The 13530-nt window shown below is 50.2% G+C and overlaps 1 protein-coding gene across 1 annotated transcript in view; it reads right to left on the bottom strand.

Moving 5' to 3' along the window:
- Positions 1–11018, bottom strand: part of LOC120373314 (myosin-16) — a 49962-nt gene extending 38944 nt beyond the window's left edge. The window contains exons 1-11 of the mRNA XM_039491588.1: positions 10745–11018; positions 9649–9792; positions 8943–9099; positions 8446–8473; positions 6770–6866; positions 6457–6549; positions 5158–5221; positions 3675–3773; positions 2927–3030; positions 1108–1246; positions 224–492 (exon numbers count right to left, since the gene is read on the bottom strand). Coding sequence (XP_039347522.1) covers positions 224–492; positions 1108–1246; positions 2927–3030; positions 3675–3773; positions 5158–5221; positions 6457–6549; positions 6770–6866; positions 8446–8473; positions 8943–9099; positions 9649–9792; positions 10745–10954 — 1404 coding nt within the window. The 5' untranslated portion in view covers positions 10955–11018. The remainder of the gene's footprint in view (positions 1–223; positions 493–1107; positions 1247–2926; positions 3031–3674; positions 3774–5157; positions 5222–6456; positions 6550–6769; positions 6867–8445; positions 8474–8942; positions 9100–9648; positions 9793–10744) is intronic.
- Positions 11019–13530: the final 2512 nt, after the last annotated feature.

Raw genomic sequence — 13530 nt, 5'->3', positions numbered from 1 at the left:
ACCTAATTGGGGAGGATCCTGTTGTCCGTGCCTGCAAGACCCGTCTTCGACTGTGTTCCTGTCGTCTAAATAAACCTTCTGCTTTACTGTCTGGCTGAGAGTCATGGTGAATCGTAGGAAGCCGGGGGTGCAGGGCCTTATGTCCCCCCCACACTCCGTGACAGAAATATTTTCACAAACAGAGGGGTCCCACTGCAGAGAGAGGGTCTCTTGCTTTGTGTACCTCAAAGATCTCAAAGCCAGCGATGTCCAGCACCCCGATGAAGAACTGTCTCTGCATCTTGGTGTCTAAGGTCTTGTTGATTCTGACCACCATCCACTTGAACATCTTGTCATAGACGGCCTTCCCCAGGGCGCCGATGGAGTTCTGGCACTGTTCCATGTTCTGCCCTTTCTGCACAAACTCATTGCCCACTTTCACCCGGGGCCGGGTGATGCCCTTCTGGAGCTCTCCAGAGTTGAGACCCATGAGGTGGGCAACTTTGTCAGCCACTGTTGAAGGACAAGAGGAACCTCATTAATCTTAAAGGGAGGAAGAATGGTGCTTGGTCTCCAGTTTGTGTCGTTTAGCAAGGGGTTATGGGTTCTGCACTCGGTGGAGCGCAGAAACTGTTTCACCACTACAGCACAGCATTTCACAAGGGGCGGGGAGGGGCCATTGTTTTGTCCCAACACACACATTCGCCAGCGGAGCTGGCCAGCCATATTGGAGTTAAGGGAGTAGAGCCCAGTCAAGAAAGAGACGCAGCAGGGGGTGCCTTTGTGCTCCAGGAGACATTCTGTCTGCCCGCTCCCCCAGGACTCCATACTAGCCACAGTGCAGGGTGATGTCTATGAGGAACAATCAAGCCTTTTTGCTGAATGCTGAGTCACTTGTCTAGGCCTGACACCCCTTTGGAGTGGTGAATGGCAGCTCCCGGTAGCACATCTGCTCACTTTAAAGATTCAGATGCAGTTGGTTGTTTAAGGTCATTTTTATCCTTTGGAAACATGCTCGGGTTTGGGCAGCTTTTCTGGGACATCAGTGAACTGGCTGAGTAAAACAATCTATTCTTGTGTCGGCTGTAGATTCCTTTGGCGTACTCAGTGCAATGACCTCCAACCTACCCTCCGTGGTGTCTACGTCCGCCTGCTCCTCTCTTGCCTTCTGCCTGAACTTCATGTTGCCAAAGTGCATGATGCCTCCCGTCAGCTTGTAAATTCCAAGCTTCTCTTCTGGCAAGAAGCCTAGAACATCAAAGGCCACCTGGACGCAGGGAAAGAGACCCACAGAAAGGAAATATAAACGTGCACCTTAAGCAGGAGGACTTCTCCTTACTATAAACACCTAAAGTCATTTCACAGCCCATCAAGATCAGCCCAGTGAGGTCCCTTCAGACTAGCTCTAGCTAACATTTCGGGGAAGTCATTTGGGACGGATCCTCAGCTGATGGACATCAGTGTAGCCTGATTGTCTTTAATCCACCACTTAACACCAGCTGACGATCTACCCCCTCGGCAACAGTCATTTGAACAATCTCATGATATAAGGAGTTCAATCCAACGCATTCGCTGAGATTTTCTAAGCCCCCTTTTTAAAATTCAGGGGAGTGGGACATCAAGATCCCCTCAGAGGGCTCTGAGAATCTCAGCTGTTTCATTTAAAGGAGTGAAGCCTGTAAAATACCAAGTGCTAGTAAAACAAAAAAAGATCATTTTCAAATTCAGACCTATTTCATCATTCTGTACCAAATAAACAAAGGGCTGGTTGGAATCCCCACACTGGGCAGAAACCTGAATCTCGTGCAAACAAAGAGCCTGATGGAAGACAGAAGGAGCTGCTTCCATCTCTCATGTAACTCCACTGGCTCTGGTAGAGTCACACCAGAGAGGAATGTGGCTCAGTAACACCTGACCTGTTGGAACCCTTATCAACATTTCCTGAAATGTTAATTATAATAGTCTTTTCTAGCCATAACACTTATGAACCTGTAAACTTTGCTGCACATCATGGGGTAAAGCCTGCTTACCTCCCTCACATGCATCGTTTCGTTGGACTTCACCACAGTCTTCCAAGGGCAGTGATGGGATCCTATCACCCGAAATTAGTCTGGCCAAAACACTGGTAAATTAATTGTAGGGAACAGCCCTACGGTAACAGCAAGGCGAGGGACTAGATGACCTAATCAGCCTTTTCCCGTCTCTGTCTTGTGAGTCTATCACAGAACTGAACTTAAAACGAACGGTACAAAGTTGTGAATCTGGTGGGAAAATTCAGTGTTTCTGAGGACTATTCTATGCTTTAAGCTATTGCTCTAGCTAGCATCTCGTTTACAGTGAGGGAAGCTTTTCTAAAGGGTCGTGTGGCACTATAACATCCGCAGCTGGAGACAGTTTGAACTCTGTGTAGCTGAAACAGTGCTTGTAATACCACCATCAGGAGCAAGGATTCCTAATAAGCCCTTTCCAAGCCAGATTGCCCTTCAAGAAAACTGTATGAAAACAGTCATCAAAGAACATACATAGGCTCAAAACCTGCTAGCCTTCCACATGCAAGAAGTCCAATTAAACTATGCACGTGAGGGAGGTAAGCAGGCTTTACCCCATGATGTGCACCCAAGTTTACAGGCTCACAGGTGTTATGGCTAGAAAAGACCATTATAATTAATCTAGTTTGATGTCTGTAATAATGCAGCTCATAGAATTTCACCCAGGACCTCCTGCATCAAGCCCAGAATTTCTGGTGGCTAGAGGATATCCTGTAGATAAACCCAATCTCTGAGTGATGAAGAATCTATTAGATCCCTAGGTAAGTTGCTGCAATAGTTAATTACTCTCACTATTAAGAAGTTGCCCCCTTATTTCTAGGGAGAACTGAGATCATGGAGGAGCCTCATGTTTAGCCAGACCTTTTTCCCCCGCACCCCCTTCATTTTTCCAGACTTACATCTGTGACAATCAGCTCTTCCCCATCATCCATGTTGTCTACTGTAGTTACACCCTGACTTATCCAGTGGTAATGCTTGGCATCAGGCACCAAAAGCAAAGTTTCTGCAGAAGGAGGCAAACCAAGAGGTGATTACATGGTCTGATGGCAATGCCCTTACAAAGCAGTGCCTGCACTGGACCTATGAGTGGAGAAGGAAAACTCTTCAGTTGGGAAGAAGGAGTTTCATTTCCCGGGGATCCACTTCTAATGGAGCACTTTCCAAGAGACTTCCTTTAGAGCTGCAATTTTCAGACCACCTATGGGATGTGGACACCCCATTCCCATTAAAATTAATGAGAACTGGACACCCAAATCTCTTATGCAACATTGAAAACTTCAGCCTCAGTGTTTTTCCTATGTCTAGGGAAATAAGCAATCTCCATGCTCTAGCAATCCATCGCTTCAGTTTGCACCTGATGTTCATTACCTTAGCACCAAACCTGAGCAGATCAGCTGAGACCTTACATGGCACACCATAGACCAGTCAGTTACAGGGTTTAAAGAAAGGGAAATACAACTTTCCCTTCATTCACTGGCCTGGTCTTCCTCCTCCTTAGCTGCTTCAGTAAGAAGTTGCTTTCTTGAGTTGACCTACTTTAACCACTGATAAACAAAGCTTTGGCAAATCGATTTCTCATCCTGGAAACAGAGGACATATCAGGGAAGCCTGAGTTAAGAAGAGTGAATATACACAGAAGTGCCATACCAATCAGCTCAGGCTTCTTCTTAGAGAGGATCTGGTAGAAGATGTGATAGCTTCTCTCAGCTGCCTGCTGGGAAATGACACGAGACTTCTCTAGGAGATCTGAAATATAAAGGGGATCATTGGTAAACCCAGGCCTGTGTTAAGATTGCAGACATAGGTAAAAGATATAGGATGAAATCCTGGCTCCGTTGATGTCAATGGAGCCAGAATTTCATGTACAGTAAGTATCCTTTGGGTGGCCCAGATGTATCCTTTGTCAGCCTTTGGAAGCAAATTCCTTCTCCATTCACTCTATCCAGCATTACTGTAACAATAAGTATAATACTTTGCACTCCTAGAGCATCCTTCAGCTGAGGATCTCAAATAACTTTATAAGCTTCACAACATTCCCAGTTAGATCAGTTTTATTATAATTATTTTCCAAATGGGTGAAACGGAGGCAAGAGATGAAGTCACTTATCCAGGGTCATAAGTCAATGGTGGGTCCAAGGAAGCCAGGATTTCTGATTCTCAGAGCTCCGCTCTAATCTCCAGATACACAACTGCCCCGAAGCTCTTTCCATTTCAAAGGATGTTATGAAAAGTCAATTTATTGCATATATGATTAAACTACTCATCATCTCTGAGATGCTCTTCCTCTCTAAAAAGAGCCATAGAAAAGACTCCCTGTGCCCTGTCATCATGTCCCATGCCTATGTGCATTGGCCCAACAGTGCTGTTTGTCACTGCCATGAAGGAGACTTACGTTTGATTCTGGTCTCTTACTCTCTTGGTCACACCAGCTGAGGCTGCAACTTGCAAATGATGCCAAGGCAGGAAATTCAGCCATTTGCAAAGAAGTTGGGGGAAAGAGCTCCTTCCATTGCTCAACAGCCAGTTAGGCTGCAGTTCTGATTGATTCGGAGGAAATCTACACCTCCTTGTCCAAAAAAAGAGGTGAATGCAACCTATGACCTCCAGAGAGGACTGCAAACCAGGGACCAGTTGAAAGTGGCAGATATAAAGAATCCCCCAGGAAAAAAAACCCAACAGTCCATATGTTTCCTCTCTCTCTTTCTTCTGCCCTCTCAAAGTCCCTAGCCAGGAAACACACCGGGGTCTCTATGCATTGAGAGCTGGGATATGTGGTTCTAAGTTTGGTTTTAAATGCATGTGTGCAAACAAAGAACAATGCACATTCCTAGAAAGCTATTTTTAGAATCCTAAGTATACCACAGTCATGCCATTGTCCTGATGATGATGAATACAAGTAACTGTAGCAGGTCTTTTCACCAGAGACCAGATTCTGGTTTTGTTTACACCACAGGAAATCAATCAAGTTAATGGAATTAACTCCAGCTTTGCCCTGGTGCAGAAGATGGCCATACAATATAGACCCTGACCCATAGGCCACTGATGTCAATGGGAGTTTTCCCACTCATTCCCATGGCCTTTGGATGAGACCCAAGGGGCAGTAAATGACAACATGCATGTGGCTACTTACAGCTCTCAATGTCAGCCCCAGCCAGCTTGCCAGTGGTACCGAAGTGAATTCGGATAAATTTGCCCTGGATAAGAAAATGAAAGAGGAGGCCGTTTGTTGCGATATCTATCTAAAAACTAGGAGGAGCTGAGAGATTCTGAGGGCTCATAGGGGCCGTGCAGCAGGGGCAAATGTGCAAGTCAGCGAGAAGTGATTAGTCTTTTCACAGCTCAAATCTATAAAAATGCCTTTGTTCTTGGATATTTTAGTATAGCTTAAAGAAACGGTCCTATTGTTACAGCATGAGGCAAGGCTGTGTAGTGCAAACGACAGAAGAATGGGAGCCAGGAACACTCTCACGCACCTGCTATGAGACTTTGACAAAGCTCTTTGGTCCTGATTCAGGAAAGTATTTTAGCATATACCCCACTGACTTCCAGGGGGACGCAAGCACGTGCTTTAGGGATTTCCTGAATCAAAATAATCTTCATGCCTTGATTTCCCAACCAGTTAGAAGGGATGAGTGATACTAAGGGTACGTCCATACTACCCGCCCGGATTGGTGGTAACAATCGACTTCTCGGAGTTCGATATATCGCGTCTCATCTAGACGCGCTCCCGTCGACTCGGGGTGGCAGAGTCGACGGGGTAGCCGCGGACGTCGATCCCGCGCCATGAGGACGGGTAAGTAGTTCGAACTAAGGTAGTTCGACTTCAGCTATGCTATTCGCGTAGCTGAAGTTGCGTACCTTAGTTCGACCTCCCCCCCCCCCCCCAGTGTAGACCAGGCCTCACTTACTTCACTGAGATGTTCTGTGGGTTCATTTGCTAACATTTGCAAAGCATTTTGAATTTGATCTATAAGCACTAAGAGTCACTCATACAGTGGATCATTAATATGAATGTGTATTTCTTACTGTACATAAGAACAGCTAGACTGGGTCAGACTAAAGGTCCATCTAGCCCAGTATCCTGACACCTGATGCCAGGTGCCCCGGAGGGAATGAACAGAACAGGGAATCATCCAGTGATCCACCCCCTGTCACCCATTCCCAGCTTCTGGCAATGTTTGATTTTCTATTTTTGTGTCTGTTTTAGTGAACCTGGATGCAGTGAAGCTTGATTTGGAATGTTAGCAAATGCAGGGTAATTAATGCTTGCATGGTCTTTGGGAAATGCAGAGTGCTAAATACATCCTTCTTATTTGCATTACTCCTAGAGCGGCTTCTTCCTCTGTGAACGCTTTCGGGTTGCATCATTGACATAACCCCCCCACCCCCACCCAACGAAACTGAAGGCAGGAGAGAGGCTGGTACTTACAAAACGCGAGGAATTGTTGTTCCTGGTAGTTTTGGCATTTCCAAAAGCCTCCAGGACAGGATTAGCCTGGATGATTTGATCTTCCAGGGACCCCTGCACAAGAAAAAGCAGCTTGTTTTGGGGAAGTTCTGTGGCCTGTGTTATACAGAGGGTCGCACTAGATGGTCACTTGGTCCCTTCTGGCCTCGGAATCTAAACACAAAAGACTTTGGGGTTTGGTTGCAAACATTTCCTGCGGCTCTTTAAAGAATAGTTTCTCCCAAGGGAAGCCGGATGACTGTTGTGACAGTGCGCCCACGTTCCTGCATCTTACCTTCCCATCAAGAGCCTGCTTGCCCGTGCCACCGATGCTGGCAAAGTACTGAATGACCTTTTTCGTGTTCTCAGTCTTGCCGGCACCGGATTCTCCGCTAAGTAAAACAAACGAGAGAAACAAGATGTCGGTAAAAAGAAACAAGCAAAAGGTAAGACATGATCTGTCTGTGTCAGGAGAGAAATAACATTGCTTCTACTGCATGTGTTTGCAGGCAGGAGTCCTTTCTGGGGTGGACTGGCCTTCCCAAGAACGAGCGGGGAAAGATTGAAGGCAGTTGCCCTGGGGAAAGACATCTGTGACGTGAACAATCACTTACAAAGCTCACCGGGGCTGATTCTGCTTTCCCTCGCACCGGGGCAAAATTGGAGTAACTTCATTAAAGTCAAGAATAGGGGAGGGGTGTAAGCGAGAGGAGAATCAGGCCCACCGTTGATACTTCCAGAAGAGTCATCAGGAGGAGTTTTACATTTATGCGAAATTGGCATCATTGCCCTGCAGTTTTACAACACGTGGCCCATACTGTGTGCTGGCAGCGGCCTGTGTCTGTAACGGGGTTCCGGCCTTTACAGCCTGGGGAAGTAGCTTGAGGAGGCAGAGGGAAGATCTAGGGCCACCCAAGAGCACTGTTCCTTTAAGGGTCTGAGACCTGGAGCCTTGTGGAGTGGGGGTGGGAGGGAGCAAAGCTCCCCTCTCTCGCAGACAGGGGCTTGGAGTTATTAGACCCACCGGGGAAGGATCAAGAGCCTGATTATTTGACTGGGTGGGTGACTCAGAAAAAGGCTGCAAGCCCAGTCAAGGAAGAACTGCTGAGCTTGAAAGGGAGAACTCAGAGGCATAGAGCCCCAGGAAGGAGGGCTGTGAAACGCTGCATCTAAAAGGGAAGCTGGTTAATCTGATAAATTAGCTCAAGGTTTCTGTGTGTGTGTGTGTGTGTGTGTGTGTGTGTGTGTGTGTGTGTGTGTGTGTGTGTGTGTGTGTGTGTGTGTGTGTGTGTGTGTGTGTGTGTGTGTGTGTGTGTGTGTGTGTGTGTGTGTGTGTGTGTGTAATATTGTTCTTGAAGACACTGGGTAGAAGTGTATTATTCTCAGAACTCAGAGGGAAACTGAGGCAGGGTGCCTGCAGGACCACTCCAGGCCATGAGAGGGCAATCTGGGGTATCACTTATCTACAGGGTCCATGCTGGGAAGCCGGGGATCATCCCAGTTTGCTGCATTCTATCCTGGACACCGCAGAGAGACTCTGAGCTCACCGATCTGTGCATGGGAAGGGGGCAGACTGTGGGGGAGCGGGGGAATGTGCATCTTGCCTCCACTAAACCTGCAGAGGATCAGCAGAAAAATTAACAGGGCCCGCAAGGGTGCATCAAGGGAACAGTCCCTACATTCTGCCCCCCGCTTCCAAGCCCAGGGATGGCATTTGCAGCTGGTCCTCGCACAGGGCACGCAAGTGTGGGGAAAGGCTCCTGTCTCCCTTGCTCCCCACACACCCAAGGACAATCGGGGCTTTAGTCCGTGACAGTCAAGAACAGAACCGGGGCATCCTGACTGCCAGCCCTTGCTCTAACCACCGGGCAGCTTTCCCTCCCACACTTTAATTCCACCTCTTCTCCCTGCGCCCTGTTCCCCTCTCGCTCAGCGGAGATGACCGGCTGAAGACTCCCAAGGAATACTTACGTAATCAGCATAGACTGGTTTTCACGGTCTGTGGGGGAACAACAAACAGGACAAGGCCAGGGTTAACAAGGGTCTCCAGAATCCCCTCGGAACAAAGCGCCAGCCCTGCAGGGCGTGCACTGTCTGGGCTTGGGGTTACTGCCCTTGGTCCCTGCCCCTCTGCCCCCAGACGTGCCCTTCCTCTTTCATCCACACAGGGAAGCCTAACCCATGGGTGTTGTCAAGGAAGGGGTAAGTGCCATCTTCAGAACATGCTCTGCAGGAGCCCTTCCATGGGGGGGCTCTGTGGCACCAGAGCCCTGGATTCGGGGGGAGGGAGGGATCTAGCTAGTCTCTCCCCTCCCAAAACTTCACGTGAAGCCCAACTTGGCAGCAACTTTCACTGCTGGGGGAAGCTCACTCCGCCCCAGAGGGATCTCCGGGGGCAGCCGTGGTTGGGATGAGCAAGGAGAGAGGCTCCGGGGGAGTAGGGAAGCCAGTTTGCCCTTCGCACTCACCCTGGAGCATGTCGTGGTAGGCATTGTCAGAGATGGAGAAGAGATGAGGGGGCATCTCAGTACGCTTCCTGCCCTTGTACATCTGGGCCACCCGGGCTCCGTAGATTGGCAGCCACTTGTAGGGGTTGATGGTCACGCAGAACAAACCAGAGTACGTCTGGAGGGTGAGAAAGAAAAGAAAAACCAGACAGCATGAGGAAAACCAGTTTGCTGTGGGCACAATGGGAAGCACAGAGCTAGTTTCTCAGCCTCAGGTGATACTTCAGGTCTCTCTAACACCTGACACTCATCTAGCACCTTGCACTCAGGGATCTCCAAGGGCTTTACAAACATGAATTAGTGCTTCCAACACCCGTAGGGCAGCGTCATTCATTGTCCCTGTTTTACAGATGGGGAAACTGAGGCCCAGAGCAGTGAATTAGCTTGGCTGATTTCATGCAGAGGCAGAGCGAGGGTAAGAATCCAGGCTGCCTGACATGCCGACATCTGCTTTAAGCAGGTGAGAGCCAAGCAGGCCTGGAGGAGGGTTTGAATGGGGTGGAACTCAGAAAGAAGAAAGTGCCTCCAGATTTACACTGACGTAACTCAGGTCTGGATCTGGGCCTCTGAACTGGCATCAGTGACTATTTCTGACCCACTAGTGCCTGGCACTGACGTGTTCATCGCCACATGCTACTCGGCTGTCCGCCGCGAGCCTTCCACTTACATAGATCCTCATGTGGCTGTAACGCTGCCGCAGGTTGTCCAAGACGCTGGCCTCGTTCAGGAAGGTCATGTTGGCCATGTCGCTGACCTGGTAGAACTTCGGTGGGTTCATCTGCTGGATATCGTCCTTCTTCACGGTGAGGGTCTGGCCGGGTGGGGGGGGTTAGGGAAACAATATGTAAGTGGGGTCAGTCTGCATTGCGTCGCCATCAGAATATTTGAGCCAGAGTTCGAGGTAACTGGAAATGGGAAGTAGAGCCGTATCCCCTATGGCCTCTGGGTTCAATCCTGCCTCTTTCAATAGCCACTGAAAGGTGTTAGGCCAGTGAGCACCCCTCAGACGCTATGTGAGGTGGCTTTGATGGTCTCCATGGACACCCAGCCATATCTCAACCCCTCCTGCACTCATTGTCAACAGCACCTTGTTGGCAGGCTCTGCAGGGAGGGCCCAGGCTTGACTGGCCCATGGACACTGAATTTCCAGCCCTAGCGCGGCTCAGGCCAGGTCCGGCTGGCGGCACATCAGTAGGGCAGGGAGGCAGGCACATGGATGGCTGCTCGCCATGCCATGCCCGCTCTGGGGATAGCAGGCTTCCCTCGCTCGGGCTGCCAATCCAGCACGGGGTCTTTCTAATCAGACCAAACCCCGGAGGCTTTGGGTGGAAGATGCTCGGACTGTTGACGAGCGTCCTTCCCATGAAACTATGGGCAGAAAGAGCTGCAAAGCAAACAGCAAAGCTCTCCTTCAAGCCCGGCCAGGCACTGCCACTTTCAGCCTGCCGGAGGCTAGAGGCTTCAGACGAACAATGTTTTGATCCTGCAAAGCTTTACTCACGTGAGTAATCCTTACTAGCACCACTTGGCTTCAGGCCTGATCTTATGTGGTCAGTTAACTCCTGGGCCTGGTTCCTTCCCCCTCTCGCCAGAGACTACAATGGATTTCCATTGATTTTAAGCCTCTGCCCCACAGAGGGCGGAGGGAGGAACCAGGCCCTGAAATCTAGAGGCTCATACTGGCGATGCAGCTGCAGGGTTAGGACAGTGACCCAGCGGGAGCTGCTGTCATTCTCACATCCAACTCACAGAGCCGACCGTACCTGGTTGGTCACCGTCTTCACAACGACTTGGTCGCCCTTGTCAGACTGGATCTCCCCGGCAACGAAACCCTCCTTCTCATCCTTCACCCAGCACGACTTCTTGATGTCATAGGGCTTGTTCATGCCCTCCAGCTTCTCCTTCTCGGGAGGGTTCAGGAACGGCATGGGGTCAATGTCATCCCCGCACTCGCCCTTGAAGCCACCAGGCATCTTGGCTTCGGGTCAGGCAGAGGGTGAAACCGGAAGGAAAAGAGATGGGGAGCAGTGCTTCCTGCAAGGCTGTGAAAAGGGGGAGAACAGAGAATCTGGCAAGGAGCACAGTGGGGAATCCTGGGGCCCAATTCTGTCCCCCACAGGCTACAGTAACCCCCTGTGAATTCAATAGGGCCCCATCACAGCACATAGCGAGAGACTGGGATGCCCCAGACGGGAGGATTGTTACCAAGAGGGAGGCTAGAAAGTGAGAGGTGATTTCTCCCACACCCCCTAAACCCTGTAAGCCCCAATGGTGTCTACACTGCAATGAAAAACGTGCAGCTCGCCTGTGCCAGCTGACTCGGGCTTGTGGGGCTCGGGGGCTAAGGAAGGGATTGTTTAATTGTGGTGTAGACGTTCCTGTCGGCGGGTCTAGTGTGCACTGCAATTAAACAGGCTCTTAGCCCGAGCCACGCGAGCCAGAGTCAGCTGGCATGGGCCAGCCGTGGGTGCACAGGCGCCAACTTTTTTATGCGCCTGTGGGAGCTCGCGCCCCCGCCCTGACTCCACCCCTGCCCCAAAGTCCCCACCCTAACTTCGCCCCTCCCTGCCCCATTGGACCCCTCCCCAAATCTCCACGCTGGCCCCGCCTCCTCCCCCAAGCGCACCGCGTTCCCCCTCCTCTCCCCTCCCTGCCAGGCTTGCCCGGCGAAACAGCTGTTTTGCAGCGCAAGCGCTGGGAGGGAGGGGGGAGAAGCAGGGCGTGGCGGTGCACTCAGGGGAGGAGGCGGAGCGGAGGTGAGCTGGGGCAGGGCGGGGAGCTGCCAGTGGGTGCAGAGCATCCACAAATTTTTCCCCGTGGGTGCTCATGGAGTTGGCACCTATGCGTGGGTGTCTAACTGCAGTGTAGATGTTCCCCAAGAGCCCCTGGCCTGTGGCAAGGGGAGAATTCCCCGGTGCAAGCTATGCATAGGGCCACCAAGAATGCTTGCAAGCCCCAAATCTGGTGGCATGTTGGGGCAGATCTGGGGGCAGGCAGTGTCAGTGGCATCTCCATAATGCTGAGCACTACAGAGACTCTGTGTGGGCTCTGGGCTGCGGAACGGCCCATCGGCAGCCAGAAATCAGACCCCAAAGCTTCCCTCCCTTACCGCAGGGAACGCACTAGCCCTAGCAGCACAGTCCAGGATGCGAGCTACTGAAAGGCTGGTCTGTGCCTTCCGGGTTGTTCCTCCAGGAGACATCACAGACCTGACCCCTGATGCTCTTGTCATTAAAGACTAAGAGCCAAGCACTACTCTCTGTTCCACCACTGCAGCTCCCTTGACTCCCTGGGGCGGCGGGTGCGTAACCCAGAACAGTGTTTCACTGCAATATTGAGCTGTGGTGTTGCAGCAGAAGTAGCTGCCTGGTTAGACACGCCAGTCTTGGCTGACGGGGAGGAATCCCAAGGGGAAGGGCAGCTGACTCTGTTTGCCAGCTGTTGCTCCATTTAGATGATGCTGCTTGGGCTGCAGCCTGTTGCTGTCTCAGAATAGATTGGCAATAAGCAGAGAGAGATCTTGGTTGGGGTCCCTCTGGGGATCTCAATTTCCCCGATGCCCACTCAAGATCTTGAGGGTCTAAAAAAGCCCAAGATGCAGTACTGCTCCTCCAGGCACTGGAAGCAATAAGGGAAGCTATGGGGGCCAAATTAATTCCTGGTGTAACGCCACTGATTTCAGTGGATGAATTTCACCCACAGAGCATGAAGGAAGAATTTTCCTCTGTATACCTCACCTGCTGGTCAAGCAGGCAGAGATAAAGGAGGTTCAGCGAGGGAGGATCAGCAAACATTTTCCTTTGCGCTCTGTGTAGCTAAATCCATGGACCCTGCTGTGTTTTGACTATTATTATTCCCAGGTTTGCAAGAGCTATTTAGAGCCGGATTCTGCTCTCCCTTGTTCACAAAGAGCCGCACCCTACTCCATCGGCAATCCCACTGAAATCAACAGACTCACTAGTGAACTAAGGTAACATTACACATGAATAAAGGCAGGGGAGCAGAACTTGGACCCTGGATCTTTAAAGCATATTAGTAACCGATTAGATTGCAAGGTACATTACACTAGACCCCCACTAAACATACGTGCATGTAAATACAAATAGCATAACCTTCGGTCATCCAGTGCCCTTAGCTGAGGCTCTCAAAGCCCTTTACAGAATTCAATTCAGTAAGCGTCACTATCCCTGGGAGATAGTATTTTATAGATGGGGAAACTGAGGAATGGCCGAAATCTTCAAAAGTGTCCATCAATTTGGGGTTGCCTTGGTTTCTGAGAGGCCAACATGAGGCATCTAAAATCTGATATTTCTGGCCGCCTGCCTTTCTACCTGAAGCTCCTCTGAAATCAGCCCCTGGGTGTCTTATTTTGGGACCCGAAGCCGGGGACATTTTTGAAAAAGGGTGCAAAGGTCTTGCCAAAGGTCACATGATAAGTGGCACAGCCAGCCCAGAAGCCCTGATACACCCCTCTCCAGTCTAGCCACTGAATAACACACCCCACTGATGTCTTAAATTAAGTCAATTGTTAAAAACCAAGTACAGTGCA

The sequence above is a fragment of the Mauremys reevesii genome, linkage group 10 (genome assembly GCF_016161935.1).
Source record: "Mauremys reevesii isolate NIE-2019 linkage group 10, ASM1616193v1, whole genome shotgun sequence".
NCBI classification, from domain to species: domain Eukaryota; kingdom Metazoa; phylum Chordata; order Testudines; family Geoemydidae; genus Mauremys; species Mauremys reevesii.
This window is presented reverse-complemented; position numbering and strand designations above follow the sequence as displayed.